The 14,287-nt window shown below is 38.9% G+C and overlaps 1 protein-coding gene across 14 annotated transcripts in view; it reads left to right on the forward strand.

Annotated features, from left to right (window-relative positions):
- RHOBTB1 (Rho related BTB domain containing 1) overlaps positions 1-14,287 on the forward strand; it is a 62,237-nt gene that overhangs the window by 32,782 nt on the left and 15,168 nt on the right. For 10 of the 14 annotated variants that reach the window (XR_010833014.1, XR_010833015.1, XR_010833016.1 and 7 more), the window contains 4 exons: positions 7,755-7,940; positions 9,693-10,663; positions 11,087-11,205; positions 13,643-13,793. Coding sequence is in view for 10 of the 14 variants with exons in the window: in XM_048069421.2 (XP_047925378.1) it covers positions 7,755-7,940; positions 9,693-10,663; positions 11,087-11,205; positions 13,643-13,793 (1,427 nt within the window). In the remaining 4 variants the exon portion in view is untranslated. Of the gene's footprint in view, positions 1-979; positions 1,036-3,411; positions 3,542-7,754; positions 7,941-9,692; positions 10,664-11,086; positions 11,206-13,642; positions 13,794-14,287 lie in introns of all 14 variants that reach the window. The other 4 variants (XM_067001063.1, XM_067001064.1, XM_048069426.2 and 1 more) reach the window with 4 other exon arrangements.

Below are 14,287 nucleotides of genomic sequence, written 5' to 3' on the forward strand. Positions count from 1 at the left end.
GGCAGCAGTCAGCTGACAAAAACATTCTTAGCTAAATCATTATCAGTCCCTTTTTATGGTATTATGAGTTCTGGTGTCTCTCTTGCTGGCTTTGTCTTTTTCCATCCTTCTCCATTGACTTGGTGTTCAGGCTTTGTGTCTTGCTTGTATAAACCTTGATATGAAAATTTAAGAATTTCAGCTTCAGTTAACTATCTCTAGAATTCTGTTTATCTTTTTTTTTTCTCTTGTGTTAAGAATGAAGTAATCAAAATCTCTGCTCCTGGGGAGGGAGTGGGTGTGTGTAGTGTATATTATGGATGCGTATGGTACAAACATATCAGATCCAAGGAGAGTTTTACTGAGTTGAGGCTGGTAAAATTTGGCCCAGAATCATGCTAGGGTAGCTTGCAGGCAGCCTATTTCAGCTGCAAAGTTTTATTTAGCACTTTGTATTTTTGTATTTTTCATATGCATATGCTGAACCAGAGTTATAGGTAAATTTAATTCTTACAGCCAGCAATAAAATGAAGCAAATCCCCAAACTGTGTAAGCAGCCCTTTAAATTAAAAATAAAATTATTTTCTGCTTCTTATGTTGTTCCACACGATTTTGTCATTCTTTTTAGCACTATTGCTGGTCAGGCATTTGAACAATAATAGCTCTTACAGCTTTCTGCTATGGAGGTTGAGGTATTTTAATCCTTCTTCATGATACAAAACTTTTTGTCATTCTCTGTACATGCACCACTACTTTCCCATGAGTACCTCAAAGGAAATAGGAGAGATTTTTAAATGCTTGCACTTAAGAATGGTGTATTGTTTGTAAGGAATGTATGGGGTAATTTTCCACTTTTGAAGCACAGCCTTGAAATATGCAATTTTCCTGAAGGTAGCTTTATCATCTTATTATTACTGTTGTTTCTTACTAAAAATGATGTTACAGAAACTTTAGAAATAGATCTGCATGTTACTCACCACCAAATCTGAATATATTTCAGGGCATTTTGACAGTTTCGCACATTACACCAGTACTTAAGAAGCTTCACTGCAGTCGGTAAAGTATAGAACTAATTGATTCTCCTGCTCACATCCAGGGCATTGCATGGTCTTGCCCTGCCTTACCCAGATACCTTCAGTTTTTCACATGCCAGGCACCCCCTGCATTTTAGTTTTCCTATCGACTCATCTGTTTTGAGTTTGTGCACATAAGTCCTGTGTCTTCAGGTCATTTTGTTATGCTCACCAGTCACTTAACGAATTTCTTCTCATTTCATGTGATGGCTGCAACTGCATTTACTAAAAACTGAGTCCACTTAAAACATGTTATCAGCCTTGCTTATAGCTATCTGCACTATTTATTCATTTATTTGCAGCTCTGTGAGATGCATGCATGAAAAAATGTTGTATAACTGAGTGTATCTCTCTCTTCAAAATGTGCCTGGATCAACATGGAGATATAGCAGGATTTGGTAAATGAGATTCTGGATTTAATTGTTAGATGGTCTTCTACAGCCTGAGCCTCCTGTGTTTGTGAACTTTGCAGAAGCTGGTGTTTGCACCCAGGCTGCCCTACGCAATCTTTCAGGTGGTTGAAAGGCTATGCAGGTAGACACTAGAGATAGGTCGTGTCCAATTCTGTCTGAAATAGGATGAGTTCAGCTGTGACACGGGTTTCTGAGGAACCACAGGGGAATATTATGGGAAGTGTGTAAGGAAAAAATGAGAAGAATCAAAAGCAAAACAACTTTTAATTGATAAATAAACATCTAAGGATTAGCTGTAATGGTAAATTCAAGTGGGTCTAGCAGTTTGGATGAACTTCTATCAAAGAAAAAAATCTCTAAAATTCTAAGATTCTATAAAATTCTAAGAATAGACTCCATTATTTTGACCCCGGTTCTTATCAGAGAAAGCTGATATCTAGAAATAGGGAAAAAATAAGAGGAGAAATTCACTGTTTTTTTTTCCCTTCCCCCCAGTCTATTCTTAAAGTTTCATTTGAATAAGCATGTGTAACAGACTTCTTGTCATACAAAATATAACTTGTCTATCCTTAAACTGATTCTGTCGGACTTGACTCTTTTTGGGTCTCATTTAAGCTCTCTAAAATAGAATGTATACTTCTAACTCGTCCTCTAGAAAGACATGAATATAGCGTAGCAATACAGTTCAACCTTTCTTCTGCCCTCTTTCCCACTCCTTGCATTTATTTCCAGATAAGACACGTCTCCTCTTCACATTCTGTATTCCTCAGCTTTATTTCTTCGTCTTTACAAAGCAAACAGTATTATTCCATGACTATATGACAAATGATACCCCATACACGTGACCAGCAATTCTTGCATGCAGCAGTTTTTGCCAGTATCTCGTAAATTATAAACTAGAGAGAACTTCTTCCTAAGTAATACAGCGTGTACATTTCAGAAGGCATCCTGTTTTTTGAATGAGACATAAACCCGTTAGCATATCTGCAGCCATCACTACAGTTTATAACTCTAGTTTCAGACTATGAAATGTTAAACTTTTAAGCATGCTTGTCATAGAATTTATGAGATGCCATTTAATATTGCTGTTTCCGTGAAATTCTGTCTAAAATAAAAGTATTAGGAAAGATGAAAATGCATAGCAGTTTGTCATTGAGAGATGGCTCACTAGTGTGGTGTATAAGTTTCTCTGCAGTGCAGCTCATTATGCCAGCTCAGGAACATACAGAACATGTAAGCAGATGAGTCTTTCAAAATCTCAGTCCCAAACCAATGGAGTATGTTACAGAAAAGAGCCTCATGCAGAAAACTAACTCTCTGCTGCTTTTAACAGCTCTTTCAGAAAGGCTTGTCACACAGCTAACACACTGCCTGTTCTCCCCCACGTTAAGAGTTTCTGATTGTAGTGATTGCTGAGAAACTTCAGGTGGTTACAGTGGTTTTCTGTAGTTTGACTACTGCTGAATCCTGAGGTTGCTAAAATAAAATTGGCTTGTCTTTGTGCTGTACTACTTGCTTTTCTGCAGTGACTTGGAGTGTTCTCTGTACATCTTACAGAGTTCATATCTCACACGCTAGGAACTCCCAAGATGGCAGCGCACCATGTACTGATTCCTGCCAGAGATGGGGTTCTCTGGGGGTTTCTTTTTCATTCTGTGAAGTCTAAAAGGGGTTGTTGCTTCTGCCAGAAGTTCTTCTTATCCAGGTTTGGATATGTATCACTGAATGCATTGAGGTAATACCTATGTTTGTAGACATGTTGCATCCCAGAATGTTTATGACATGCTTTCTTTGCCTACCGAAGCATCCTACAGGTTGTCCTTAACTATGTTTATGCCAAGCTGGGCTGGCTTCAGATGCAAATGTTTTGCATTAAGAATTATTTCCGCAACTCCGTGGGGAGCATTTTAAATGCTCTTGTGCTTTTATGTGTGACTCCAATGCAGGAGACTGGTCAGCCAGGAGGTGATAACGTGAGTGGTGGTTGATTGGCCTACAGCTGAGAGAACCTGTTCCCTTTATCCACCTGCCAAGTCCTACACGTCCACATTGTGCTCCCTTCTGTTTGCAGCCCCAGTGAGTAGGAAGAAACCCGTTCTCTTGCACTGGTAGTGCAGAGCATTGCACCGTTGGCTTGTCCCACACTGGAGCAAGTCATGCAGAAATTACGAGTTTGGTGGTATGTTTAGATGTTTCAAATAAGAATAGATGACTCATAGTTTCTTCTGATAAGCCTATGGAAAGCAGAATTTAAAAATAAATCAGTTATGCGTTTCTAACACAAACAACTGAATCTACAAGACAATGAATTGGATATCCAAGCTACTCTTTCTCTTTGCTGGTGGTTTTTTGTTGTTGTTTTTGTTTTGGTTTTTTTTTGTGTGTGTGTGTAATACTTATCTTTGTTTCTTCTGGTATTTCAATATCAAACATCAGAATATGCCTTGAGTATAACCACATGCTTCTACTGTATTTGACAAAAGTGCGTGCAAGGGATGTCTTCTGTGCTCATCTCGGATGGTGCTCTAGGAGGAATGTGCTGGAGAAGTTCTTAAACACTTCTAGGTTTTCAAGTCGGTGGAAATATTTCTTGAATCATTTCTGAATTTTACTGGGAGTTGGTTATTAAATTTCTTTTTTGAAAAAAAGTAGCTTGCATTTTTTTATATACTGCTACAGAGAGAAAGAAGAAAGTGAAAGTAAAACTCATTCATCCTTCAGTGTTGTTCAATAACCAAACCACAAAAAAATGGCAATAAATTAGATTTTTTTTAAAAAATCTTATTCTTTTACATTCCCTGGGAGTATATATTTTTTACTGTTTGGGAAATATTAATGCCTTATTTTAACCTGACAGGTTCTAGCTTTTATGAATAGTTGTCAAACCAAATTTTATACTGGGAAGTTGGCAAGTTGTAAGTGTGCCTTCGGCATTAAAATGAAATGTAGGTTTTTTGATTAAAGTTTCCAAAGGTCCATTTTTGCCAAATGTTCACAGTCCTATGTAGATAGTTAAACTTTCTCACAGTTTTCTGTCTCTGTTTTGTGCTAACAGTGCAAATCATGTTCATGACTTGAATGAAAACTTAATTTCTTGTGATAAGGTGGATGTGTTTTAGGAGCTAGCAGCCCCTGCTGCGGTGCTGGTTCAGTCTGTGACCTCTGTAGCTACCCAATGTTTTCCCATCCTGTTAGGGCTATTTACAGTACAGAACTCTGAGCATATGCATTTTAAGGGAAAATCCAGATTTTAACACAGGATAAATAAAGTGTGGGAAAAAAAAATACCTCTTCATTCTCCTTTTTACTTCATTCAGAAGGCAGTAAGGAGAAATGTCCTGTTGGTGCAGTTCCTTGTCCCATTAGGAGTTAAAGGTGAAGAAACCTTCCCCCAGCTTGGTTTTGTGGTTGCCCAGGGAAGCTCAGAGGTGACAAGCTGATCAGGAAGCACATGCAGCTCAGCACACGAGCTGACGTGACACTTCTTGGCAAGGGCTGGACCCACACCAGGCCACAGGGCTGCCCTGGGGCCAGTCTGCTGGGTAGTCTGGGGCTGTCCACCCAAAGGAACAGGTCTTCAGCCCCGGCTATCTCAGGAGCCCAGGCATGTGGCCAGCAGCAGCACTACAGGGCAGCTGTTGTCATCTCCTGCTTGCGAGCTCCTGCTGGAGCTCTGTTTCCCTCTGGTTTGCAGAGATGTGATGCTGCATGTCTTGTGCTTTGTAGCGTCAGGAGGGTTGGATACTCAGGACAGCAATTATTTGGCTTAGGTATTAGTTTTTGAACAAGACAGACTGTTTCTCCAGGATGCTCGGTCATAGTTAGGGTTGGAAAGACAGCCAACAGTTGCCTCTGGTAGTTCTGACCATCTTGAATTCAACAATTGACCAGATCAGAATACGTGTAACACAAATTTTTCATCTTAGCGGTTCATTGATTACTCCTTTCTGGGAGCTAAGGAAGTGTCTACTGGGGTCTTGGTTTTATTTTGACGTGACCTTGAATAGAGCAAGTTTGAATTTAATCGATGTATGCCTCAGTTACATAGAAGGCCTTTGTATTGGCTACTTACCCCTCTCTATTTAGCAGATAGCTTTCCACTTTGAAAAGGCCTTGTCTCTAGATATGACAGATGGGTTGCAGTTTGTATAAGGTACAAACCAGAGCTGGAGCATTCCTCTTGCATGAAATTTATGCTCACAGCGGTACCTGTATTGTATGCAGCTATCTTTAGAAACAGTCTTGCTGGATATGTCTGTGCCCTCAGTGAAATGTAAAAAGCAGCACTGAGGAGGTATTTCATTATTTAAAAGGTGAATGTTAAGATTCACTGCTCCTGCTCTGTACATTACACAAACTGCAGACACAACACATTTGTGCTAAATTAAAGAGTAATGGAAGTGAGACATGGTATTGCTGAGGTTATTCTGCTGACAGTTATCTAGGAATAAGTTGACCCCTCAAAATGTCCCTTCCTCTCATTTTTTCTTAAGAGTTTCAATTCAACATTGTTTTTTGTTTTTTCTTTTTTTTTTTCTCTCATGAGAGACCCAAGAGCTTGAGAACCACTTTGTAATATCCCATCCTAACTTATAAATAATGAAGTTGTCCCAAGTTAGGAATGCTCTGAGACAAGTACTCAAGCATTTCTCTGCATTAGGGCGCTAGCTCTGACAAGTTAGGTGATGGTTTGGTGGCTGAACTGCCAACCTTAATTGTCATACTTACACTTTATAAAGCAATTTTATTTAGTGAAGTACTTTGCCTTTTCCTAAAACCTTTAAAAGCTAGCAAATATTTTCCTACTTGCACTGATTTGAGGTACTGTCCTATGCTGTGCTTTATTTCCATTGTAAATTTATTTTTACTTGTACTGTAGAAGTGGGAATTGCTGTAAATTCTGCAGTAATTTGTCCTTTTAACAGGTTATTTATTAAAGATGTTGGAGGTACCCCTGTTCAAAGGGCATTGCAGAGGAGGCAATTTTATTATCTAAAAGGGTGCAGTAAAGGTATTTCTCCATGACAAGTTCAGAAGAGATCTGTCTGCCTGGGTGGCTGTTCTGAAGTTCTGCCTAACTCCTTTCTAACTCCTAAGCACCAGTGATCTTTGAATTGAAGTTTAGGCTCCCAGTCAGCAGAATTATTTCTCAAGCAGTGACAGCCTGTGAATAACTGTAGCATAAAAGTAGAGAATGGCAAGTTCTGCCTCTCTGCTTATTGCTCTGTTTATACGTGCAGAGATCATCTCTCAGCATTGAGGGGCAGTGCTTCGTTGGGGCGATCACCAACCACATGAAGTTTAACAAAAGCAAGTGCTGGGTCCTGCACCTGGGACAGGGCAACCCTGGCTATACGTACAGACTGGGCGACGAGACGCTGGAGAGCAGCCCCGCAGAGAGGGATCTGGGGGTTGTGGTTGACAGCAAGTTGAATATGAGCCAGCAGTGTGCCCTGGCAGCCAGGAGGGCCAACCGTATCCTGGGGTGCATCAAGCACGGCATCGCTAGTCGGTCGAGGGAAGTGATTGTCCCTCTGCTCTGCGCTGGTGCGGCCTCACCTCAAGTACTGTGTGCAGTTCTGGGCACCACAGTACAAAAGGACGTGAAACTGTTGGAGAGCGTCCAGAGGAAGGCGACAAAGATGGTGAAGGGCCTAGAGGGGAAGACGTATGAGGAGCGGCTGAGGTCACTGGGCCTGTTCAGCCTGAAGAAGAGGAGGCTGAGGGGGGACCTCATCGCAGTATACAACTTCCTCGCGAGGGGGAGTGGAGGGGCAGGGGACCTATTCTCCGTTATCACCAGTGATAGGACCCGCGGGAACGGTGTTAAGCTGAGGCAGGGGAAGTTGAGGCTGGACATCAGGAAGAGGTTCTTCACCGAGAGGGTGGTTGCACACTGGAACAGGCTCTCCAGTGAAGTAGTCACTGCACCAAGCCTGTCTGAATTTAAGAAGAGATTGGACTGTGCACTTAGTCCCACGGTCTAAACTTTTTGGTAGACCTGTGCGGTCCAGGAGTTGGACTTGATGATCCTTATGGGTCCCTTCCAACTTGGGATATTCTGTGATTCCTAGGTATGTGGCTTTGTGCTCCCATGCTTTTGTGATGATATGCATAGCTTCTATCAAGCCTTTGCACGAACAACATGTATCCTGATAGTCTGGGTGTCAGAGCATTGTTCAAAGCATAGAGTGGAATAGCTTCAAGCTGGAGTGATGAAAACAGGTGAAGCTACAATGGAAAGCATGCTTGTTGGGTTTTAACTGGTGTCTTCTTGTTGCCTTTCTAGGTCTGATGTAGTTGTTCTGTGCTTTTCAATTGCTAATCCTAATTCCCTGAATCATGTGAAAACGATGTGGTATCAAGAAATCAAACATTTCTGTCCTCGCACACCTGTCATTCTGGTGGGCTGCCAACTAGATCTCCGCTATGCAGATCTTGAGGCTGTTAACAGAGCCAGACGGCCTTTGGCAAGGTAAAGTTTAAACAAAAATAAGAATTAAGAAAATAATTTTGTTAATCAGGTATAATACTTTCCAAAGAGAAATGATAGAGCCTTATATCCCTTTTTTTCTAAAATGTTAGTATATGTGCTTGCATCTTTTTAATTCCGTTGTTTGAGCTGGTTAGTTCGTCAACACACAGAGTTGTTATTATTATATGTTCACCACAATGTTTTTGCACATTGGACATCTAATCTTGCTTGAGTGTCTGGACACTACTATATATAATGATGATTACTGGAGATTTTTGTATATGTCATTCTCTATCCGAACATGTGCATCATGTCCTGTCCTGTCACTACTGTCAGGTACTATTTTAAACTGAAAGATTCTGTTCATGTTTTCTTAATTCTCAATGCTTTTTTCTTCTGTAATGTAATCCTAGATTGTGCCAGAAAATAAGTGCTTGCAAATTAAATTTTTTAAAGTTCTGAGATAAAGAGAGAGTGGGGGGGTTCTTCTAGAGAAGCTTTGTTTTTTCCCAGATTCAAAAAAGAAGCATTCGCATGTTTCTGCTTGCTTCTAGTTTCCGCATTTTGTATGAATTTAAATGAGACCAGATTAATGGAAATAATATCTAGGATAATGTAATTAAAGAATTTATTGTAACAAATATCCATGAAGGGGCTGAATTAATATTTCATGGGTTCTTACAAAACTTTGCATTGCCTTGTGTTCAAATGCTTGACTTGGTAATATGCTTTTCTTAGGTTTATTTTTTTAAACAGATTACTCCTTTGGGTGGGTGGGATGGGTTTTCTGGTTGACTGTTTAAAAGGGAATCTTTTTTCAAAACTCAAAATTATTTTTCTGCCCTAACCATCCGTTATTATTTCACTATTAATAAAGTTTGAATCAGTATTCCACATGTCTAGCACAGACTTCTGCCACCTGAACTGATTATTAGCTGGCAACAAAAGCAAGCTGTTGTCTGGAGTGTGTTAAGTCTTTGCCAGCTTGTGTCTGTCCAATATGGTGTGTTCAGAGACTGCACTGTTGAGGTCATATCTTCTGATGAGATAATTTTTTTGTTGGGAAACTGAATACCAGCCCAGATTGTTTTCTGGTTTGTTTACCCCATATCATATACTTGAGCTGCTCTGGAAATTCATGAGTTCCCACATAATGCTTCTCCAGCCAAAACAGGGCCTGTCTCTTGAAGTGCTTGTTCAGTTACAACTTTGTCATAGGCTAACGTGATTTTCTTTAAAAAGCATGAGCTTAAGAAATATTTCTCTTTTCATATTTAGCTGTATTTGTGGCATCTCTGTCATGACAGTTTCCCCTTGACCTTAACGTATGTATACAAAGAAAGATACTGATTGAATGGCTGAGTAGAAGGGTGTTTTAGGAAGTTTTTATTTTAATAATGAGAGTTCTCAAGCATTCTATCAATTTTTCTTATTTTAAATTTCCCTTTAATACAGAGAGTGCTTACTCCATTTTGTGAAAATAATTTTATACATATTTTCAGTAACATAGTTGCATTGCAGAGAAACCACCAACCTTGAACAGAATTATAGCTATGTGCTATTCTAAAACTCTCTGATACAGCAGTTCTAGATTTCCAAAGGGCTTTGTGGGCTTAATTTTGTATTTTGTATTCATTTAAATGATATTTATCTCAAAATTGGTGCTGACACATTTTGCAAAATTCTTTGCTTTCTGGCATAACCTTGTGATGATCATAGTGTGTGAGGAGATCTATTTTTGTTTAACCCTAGGCCGATCAAAAGAGGAGACATTTTGCCACCAGAAAGAGGCAGAGAGGTTGCCAAGGAGCTTGGGATACCATATTATGAAACCAGTGTATTTGACCAATTTGGAATTAAAGATGTGTTTGACAATGCAATTAGAGCTGCCCTGATCTCCAGAAGACACCTGCAGTTCTGGAAATCTCATTTGAAGAAGGTCCAAAAACCTTTGCTTCAGGCTCCATTCCTACCTCCAAAAGCCCCTCCTCCAGTTATCAAAATTCCCGAGTGTCCTGTACCAAACATGAACGAAGCTGGATATTTATTGGAAAGCCCACTGTGCGCAGACGTCATGTTTGTTCTCCAGGAGCAGGACTACATCTTTGCTCACAAGATTTACCTAGCTACCTCCTCTTCAAAGTTTTATGACCTTTTCTTAATGGAATGTGAGGGAAGTCCAGAGTTGGATGAAACACAGCATAAAAAAGAAAATATGAGTAACGATGTTTTGACAAGTCACCTTGAGACAAATTATGACAGTGAGGAGACATCCTTGAAATCTGCTGATGTTATTAAAATTCGTGCACCAGAAAGTACTGACTCTTTAAACACGCTTGAACCCGAACCTGGTGAAACAAATTCTGCAGCAAGATCTCTGTCATCCTGGGGAAAGGGGTTTGTTAGTATGCATAAGGAAATGCAAGTGAATCCTGTCTCGAATAGGATGTGTCCTGTAACTGTGGTAAAAATGGATTCATCTGTGCAGGCTGGACCTTTTAGAACTGTTCTGCAGTTTTTATACACAGGACAACTGGATGAAAATGAAAAAGATCTCACAAGACTAGCTCAGATTGCTGAGATCTTGGAAGTATTTGATTTGCGAATGATGGTGGAGAATATTATGAATAAAGAAGCCTTCATGAATCAAGAGATTACTAAAGCATTTCATGTCAGAAAAGCTAATCGGATAAAAGAGTGCCTTTGCAAAGGGACATTTTCTGGTGAGTAAATACACGCTTCAACAGGAGAATTACTAATTCTGTTATTCATGTTGCTGTCTCTTCACAGACTTCAAAAACTGTGACAATTTACATTGTTCTGAGAGGAAGGATGAGACCAAAGCTACAGTGTTACTCAGGACCAACTTTGTCAGCCTAGGATTCTGGAGTTTAACTTCTCCAAATCTATACAGAAGCTTTTAAATAAGTGACCCAATTTTCCAAAGTGTTGAACATCCAGTATCTCTCTTTTAAGTGAGGCTTTAAGGTTTTATTTTCACTTAATTGTATAAAAAACTTAGAGAGGGGGGAAAAAAGTGAAAGAAGTCCCCAGTTAAAAAAGTGCAATTGAAACATGCATTCTTGAGTCACAGTTTCACTATAAACCAGACTTGCAGCATGCCTGTTTCTTTGTTTCCATGGCAGATGTGACATTTAAGTTGGATGACGGGACCATAAATGCCCACAAGCCACTACTGATCTGTAGCTGTGAATGGATGTCTGCTATGTTTGGAGGATCGTTTATTGAAAGCTTGAACAGTGAGGTATTTGTCCATTTGCTTATAATGTGTGATGGATTTGGGGCGATCGTCATTCAGTAGCTATTTGAACGGTTGCAATTAATCCCTGGAATGATTCTTTATATTTATTCTTTTCTTCCCTTGCAGAAGTGGGTTGCTTTTCTTCTTAAGGCATTAAATTAGGATTCCTAGGATGATGAGACATTTTCCACAAGGCATGAGATTTTCTCCAGTGTTGGAGCATGCACTTAAAACCTGAAATCCTGTAAAATATTAGATATGGAACAAATTAAATATGAATTTCTGAATTTCTTTAGAATAAGCTTTAAAGTTGTGTGAATGTATGTTTATACAATCAGAAGCATTTCAAAGAATACTTGGGACAGGAGACATTGAATATAAAAGGAAAAAAACATTAAAGAATGTGGAAGATAGAGAAGGGAGCTGGCTTCACAGTACTTTGACAGAAACTGAGCTCAGCTTCTCTACGGCATTGGCTTGTTCTCTTGAGTAAAGCAGATATAAAGTGCTGTATAAAAGATCTCAATGCTTTGAATTAAGATTTTGCAACAGAAGCCTTGTATTTTCAGGTGCTTTTGTTGTCTGTTTTTCAAATTCTAAACATTCTGCTAGCATTTTTTTTCTCTCTGTCTTATCCATAACCAGTTTTTGATTTATTTTGTTATTAATTTTTTTTGTTTTTACTATCATCAAGGGTCTCACTTGTTTGAAGAGTTTTTTTCTATTTAATATTCAAGAAGATTATGTTCTACTTCAGTTTTTCTTGTTTCTTCTAATACAGATGTAAACAATTCCTTTGCCAAAGGCATGTTCAACAAGTGGTTCATTTAAAAAAAAGGACATAGTTTGATTGTAGCAAGCAACACTTGGCAATGAAGAATACACATTTATTTTCTACCAGCCTATTTTTAATGATAAACTTGACAGTCTTAGCTCATCTTTCCAATTTAAAATATTTAGCTTCCAATTTTTGTAGAGTTTAAAGCATTCAGTAATGAATTTGGAAGTTTTAAAATACATGTGGATATTAATTAATGTTCTTCTTTGCTTTACAAAAACAAAATGATCTGTTTTTTTTGTTTGTATTTGGGACACAACATTGTATCAACTCATTCACAGAATTTTCTGTTCTCTGCATTAGCAAAACATATTAATAAGGAATGAGGTTTACAACTAGCTGCTCTTACTTGGAGAACTGAGCATTTCCCAGAGTGGCTGATATGCATGAGAGCATCCTTTAATACTAACAAATCAGGTCTTGAATCCCACCCTCCCAGATAGAGCTGACAGAAAAATTTCCAAGCCCCCAAAATTTGACTGCAAGCTATATGGGAACAGTGAACTCAGTTCTAGCAGGAATTATGTGCTGACTCCTTCCAAGTAGTCAGATCAAGTTGCATACACATTTAATTTCTCATCATAATTTTATTATTATTTTTCTGCTCTGCTTTTTTTTTTTTTTAACTGCAAGTTCTTCAGAATACCACAGCGCATTCTTCAGGGCCAGCAGCATCTCTCGAGTTGCAAAGATGTACATTACAAATTGATGATTAAATGAATCAGCTATCTTGGGTATTGAAAGCAGGCTTACCTGCTGCAACCTTGAGACCCTCAAGAATCAGGTTTACCCTGCTCCTTGAAGGAATGATCATGTATGCAAACTGCAGTTGAGGTGCTACAGTGATAGGTTAAAGTGAGGTCTTCTAATTCTCATTCCTCTTTTAGGTGTCCCTTCAGTGAAAAGGATTTAGGGTTGTGCTGGTGAGAAATCAGCTTTTATCTCAGTCTTGGTAGTTTTGTTGCACGATATTTCGTTGTGCTAATTACAGAAATGGTTTGTATTTTCTTTGCTTCGTTTCTTTAGTTCTCAAGCCTTTTCCAACCATCATTTACTTTGATACTTTGGTTATTTTTAAACAGACTGAGAAAGTTTTTTGGTTTTGTGTGCGTGCGCATTTGTTTGTTTGGGATGGGGGGTTGGTGGCTATTTTGTTGGTTGGTTTGTTATCCTTTGGTTTCGATTATTCACAGAATCCCCAGAATATCCCTTGCCAGGAACAGATTAGATTGCATTCCTACAGAAGTCTACCAAGGGAGGTTTGGCATGGAAAGTGCCCAGTAGCTTTTATGTTTCCCACAAAGCTGTCCATTTGCAGGTTAGAAAGCATTGCGCAGATCCACTGTTTGATGTGGGTCCAACTCCAGTAACTTGACAGAGTTGCCTGTACGTACACTGACAAAGGATCTGACTCTGGACACAGACTTAACCTGTTGGCAGCTTCTTGAATGTTAATGATGACTTCCTTACTTGAAAAGTATTCTCCTTATAATCCTAAAATGAAGAGAAATAGAGTCCAGCAAAGTGGCAAAAGTAATATATGGCCCTTCTATGAAAAAACATAAATTATTAACAACTTTTTTTTTAAAATATCTTTTCCAGGTAGTTCTGCCCAACATAAATAAGACTTCCATGCAAGCAGTTTTAGATTACTTGTACACCAAGCAGTTGTCCTCCAGTCAGGAACTGGACACACTTGAATTAATCGCATTGGCAAATAGGTTTTGCCTTCCTCACCTGGTTGCGTTAGCAGGTAAGGACTTGTGACTTTGTCCAATGCAGTGTCTTGTGCAACAGCTTAAACATGTCTTAATGATTTTGGAACACAGAATATTTTTTTTCACATGAAGGAAACTTTTTTTCCCCTGAAAGGAAAATTGTAATGCAAACTCATATTTCCATACATAAAAACGTATTTCTTGCCTTTTTCAGTTTTGTGCAAAACTGTCTCAGAACATTGAAGTATTCTGTGCTTTAAGAATTGGAATAGTAAACCTTCTCTTTAGCCTTGATACAATGTAAGTCCTTTGTAGTATCCATTCAGAAGTTAATAATTTACCTGAAAACAGGATGAACACTGGACTTTTCATCATGTAATGAAGTGAAGTGTTCCTTTACACGTTTCTGTTCAAAAGGGGTAACTGAATCAATTCAAAACTCATTGAGATGGTCATGTTTTAGAAATGCTATCTGGATCTCTTTTCACTACCCAAATGGGAGTTGGATATTTTGGTATATACATGGATA

Source organism: Anser cygnoides, chromosome 7 (genome assembly GCF_040182565.1).
Source record: "Anser cygnoides isolate HZ-2024a breed goose chromosome 7, Taihu_goose_T2T_genome, whole genome shotgun sequence".
Taxonomy (NCBI): domain Eukaryota; kingdom Metazoa; phylum Chordata; class Aves; order Anseriformes; family Anatidae; genus Anser; species Anser cygnoides.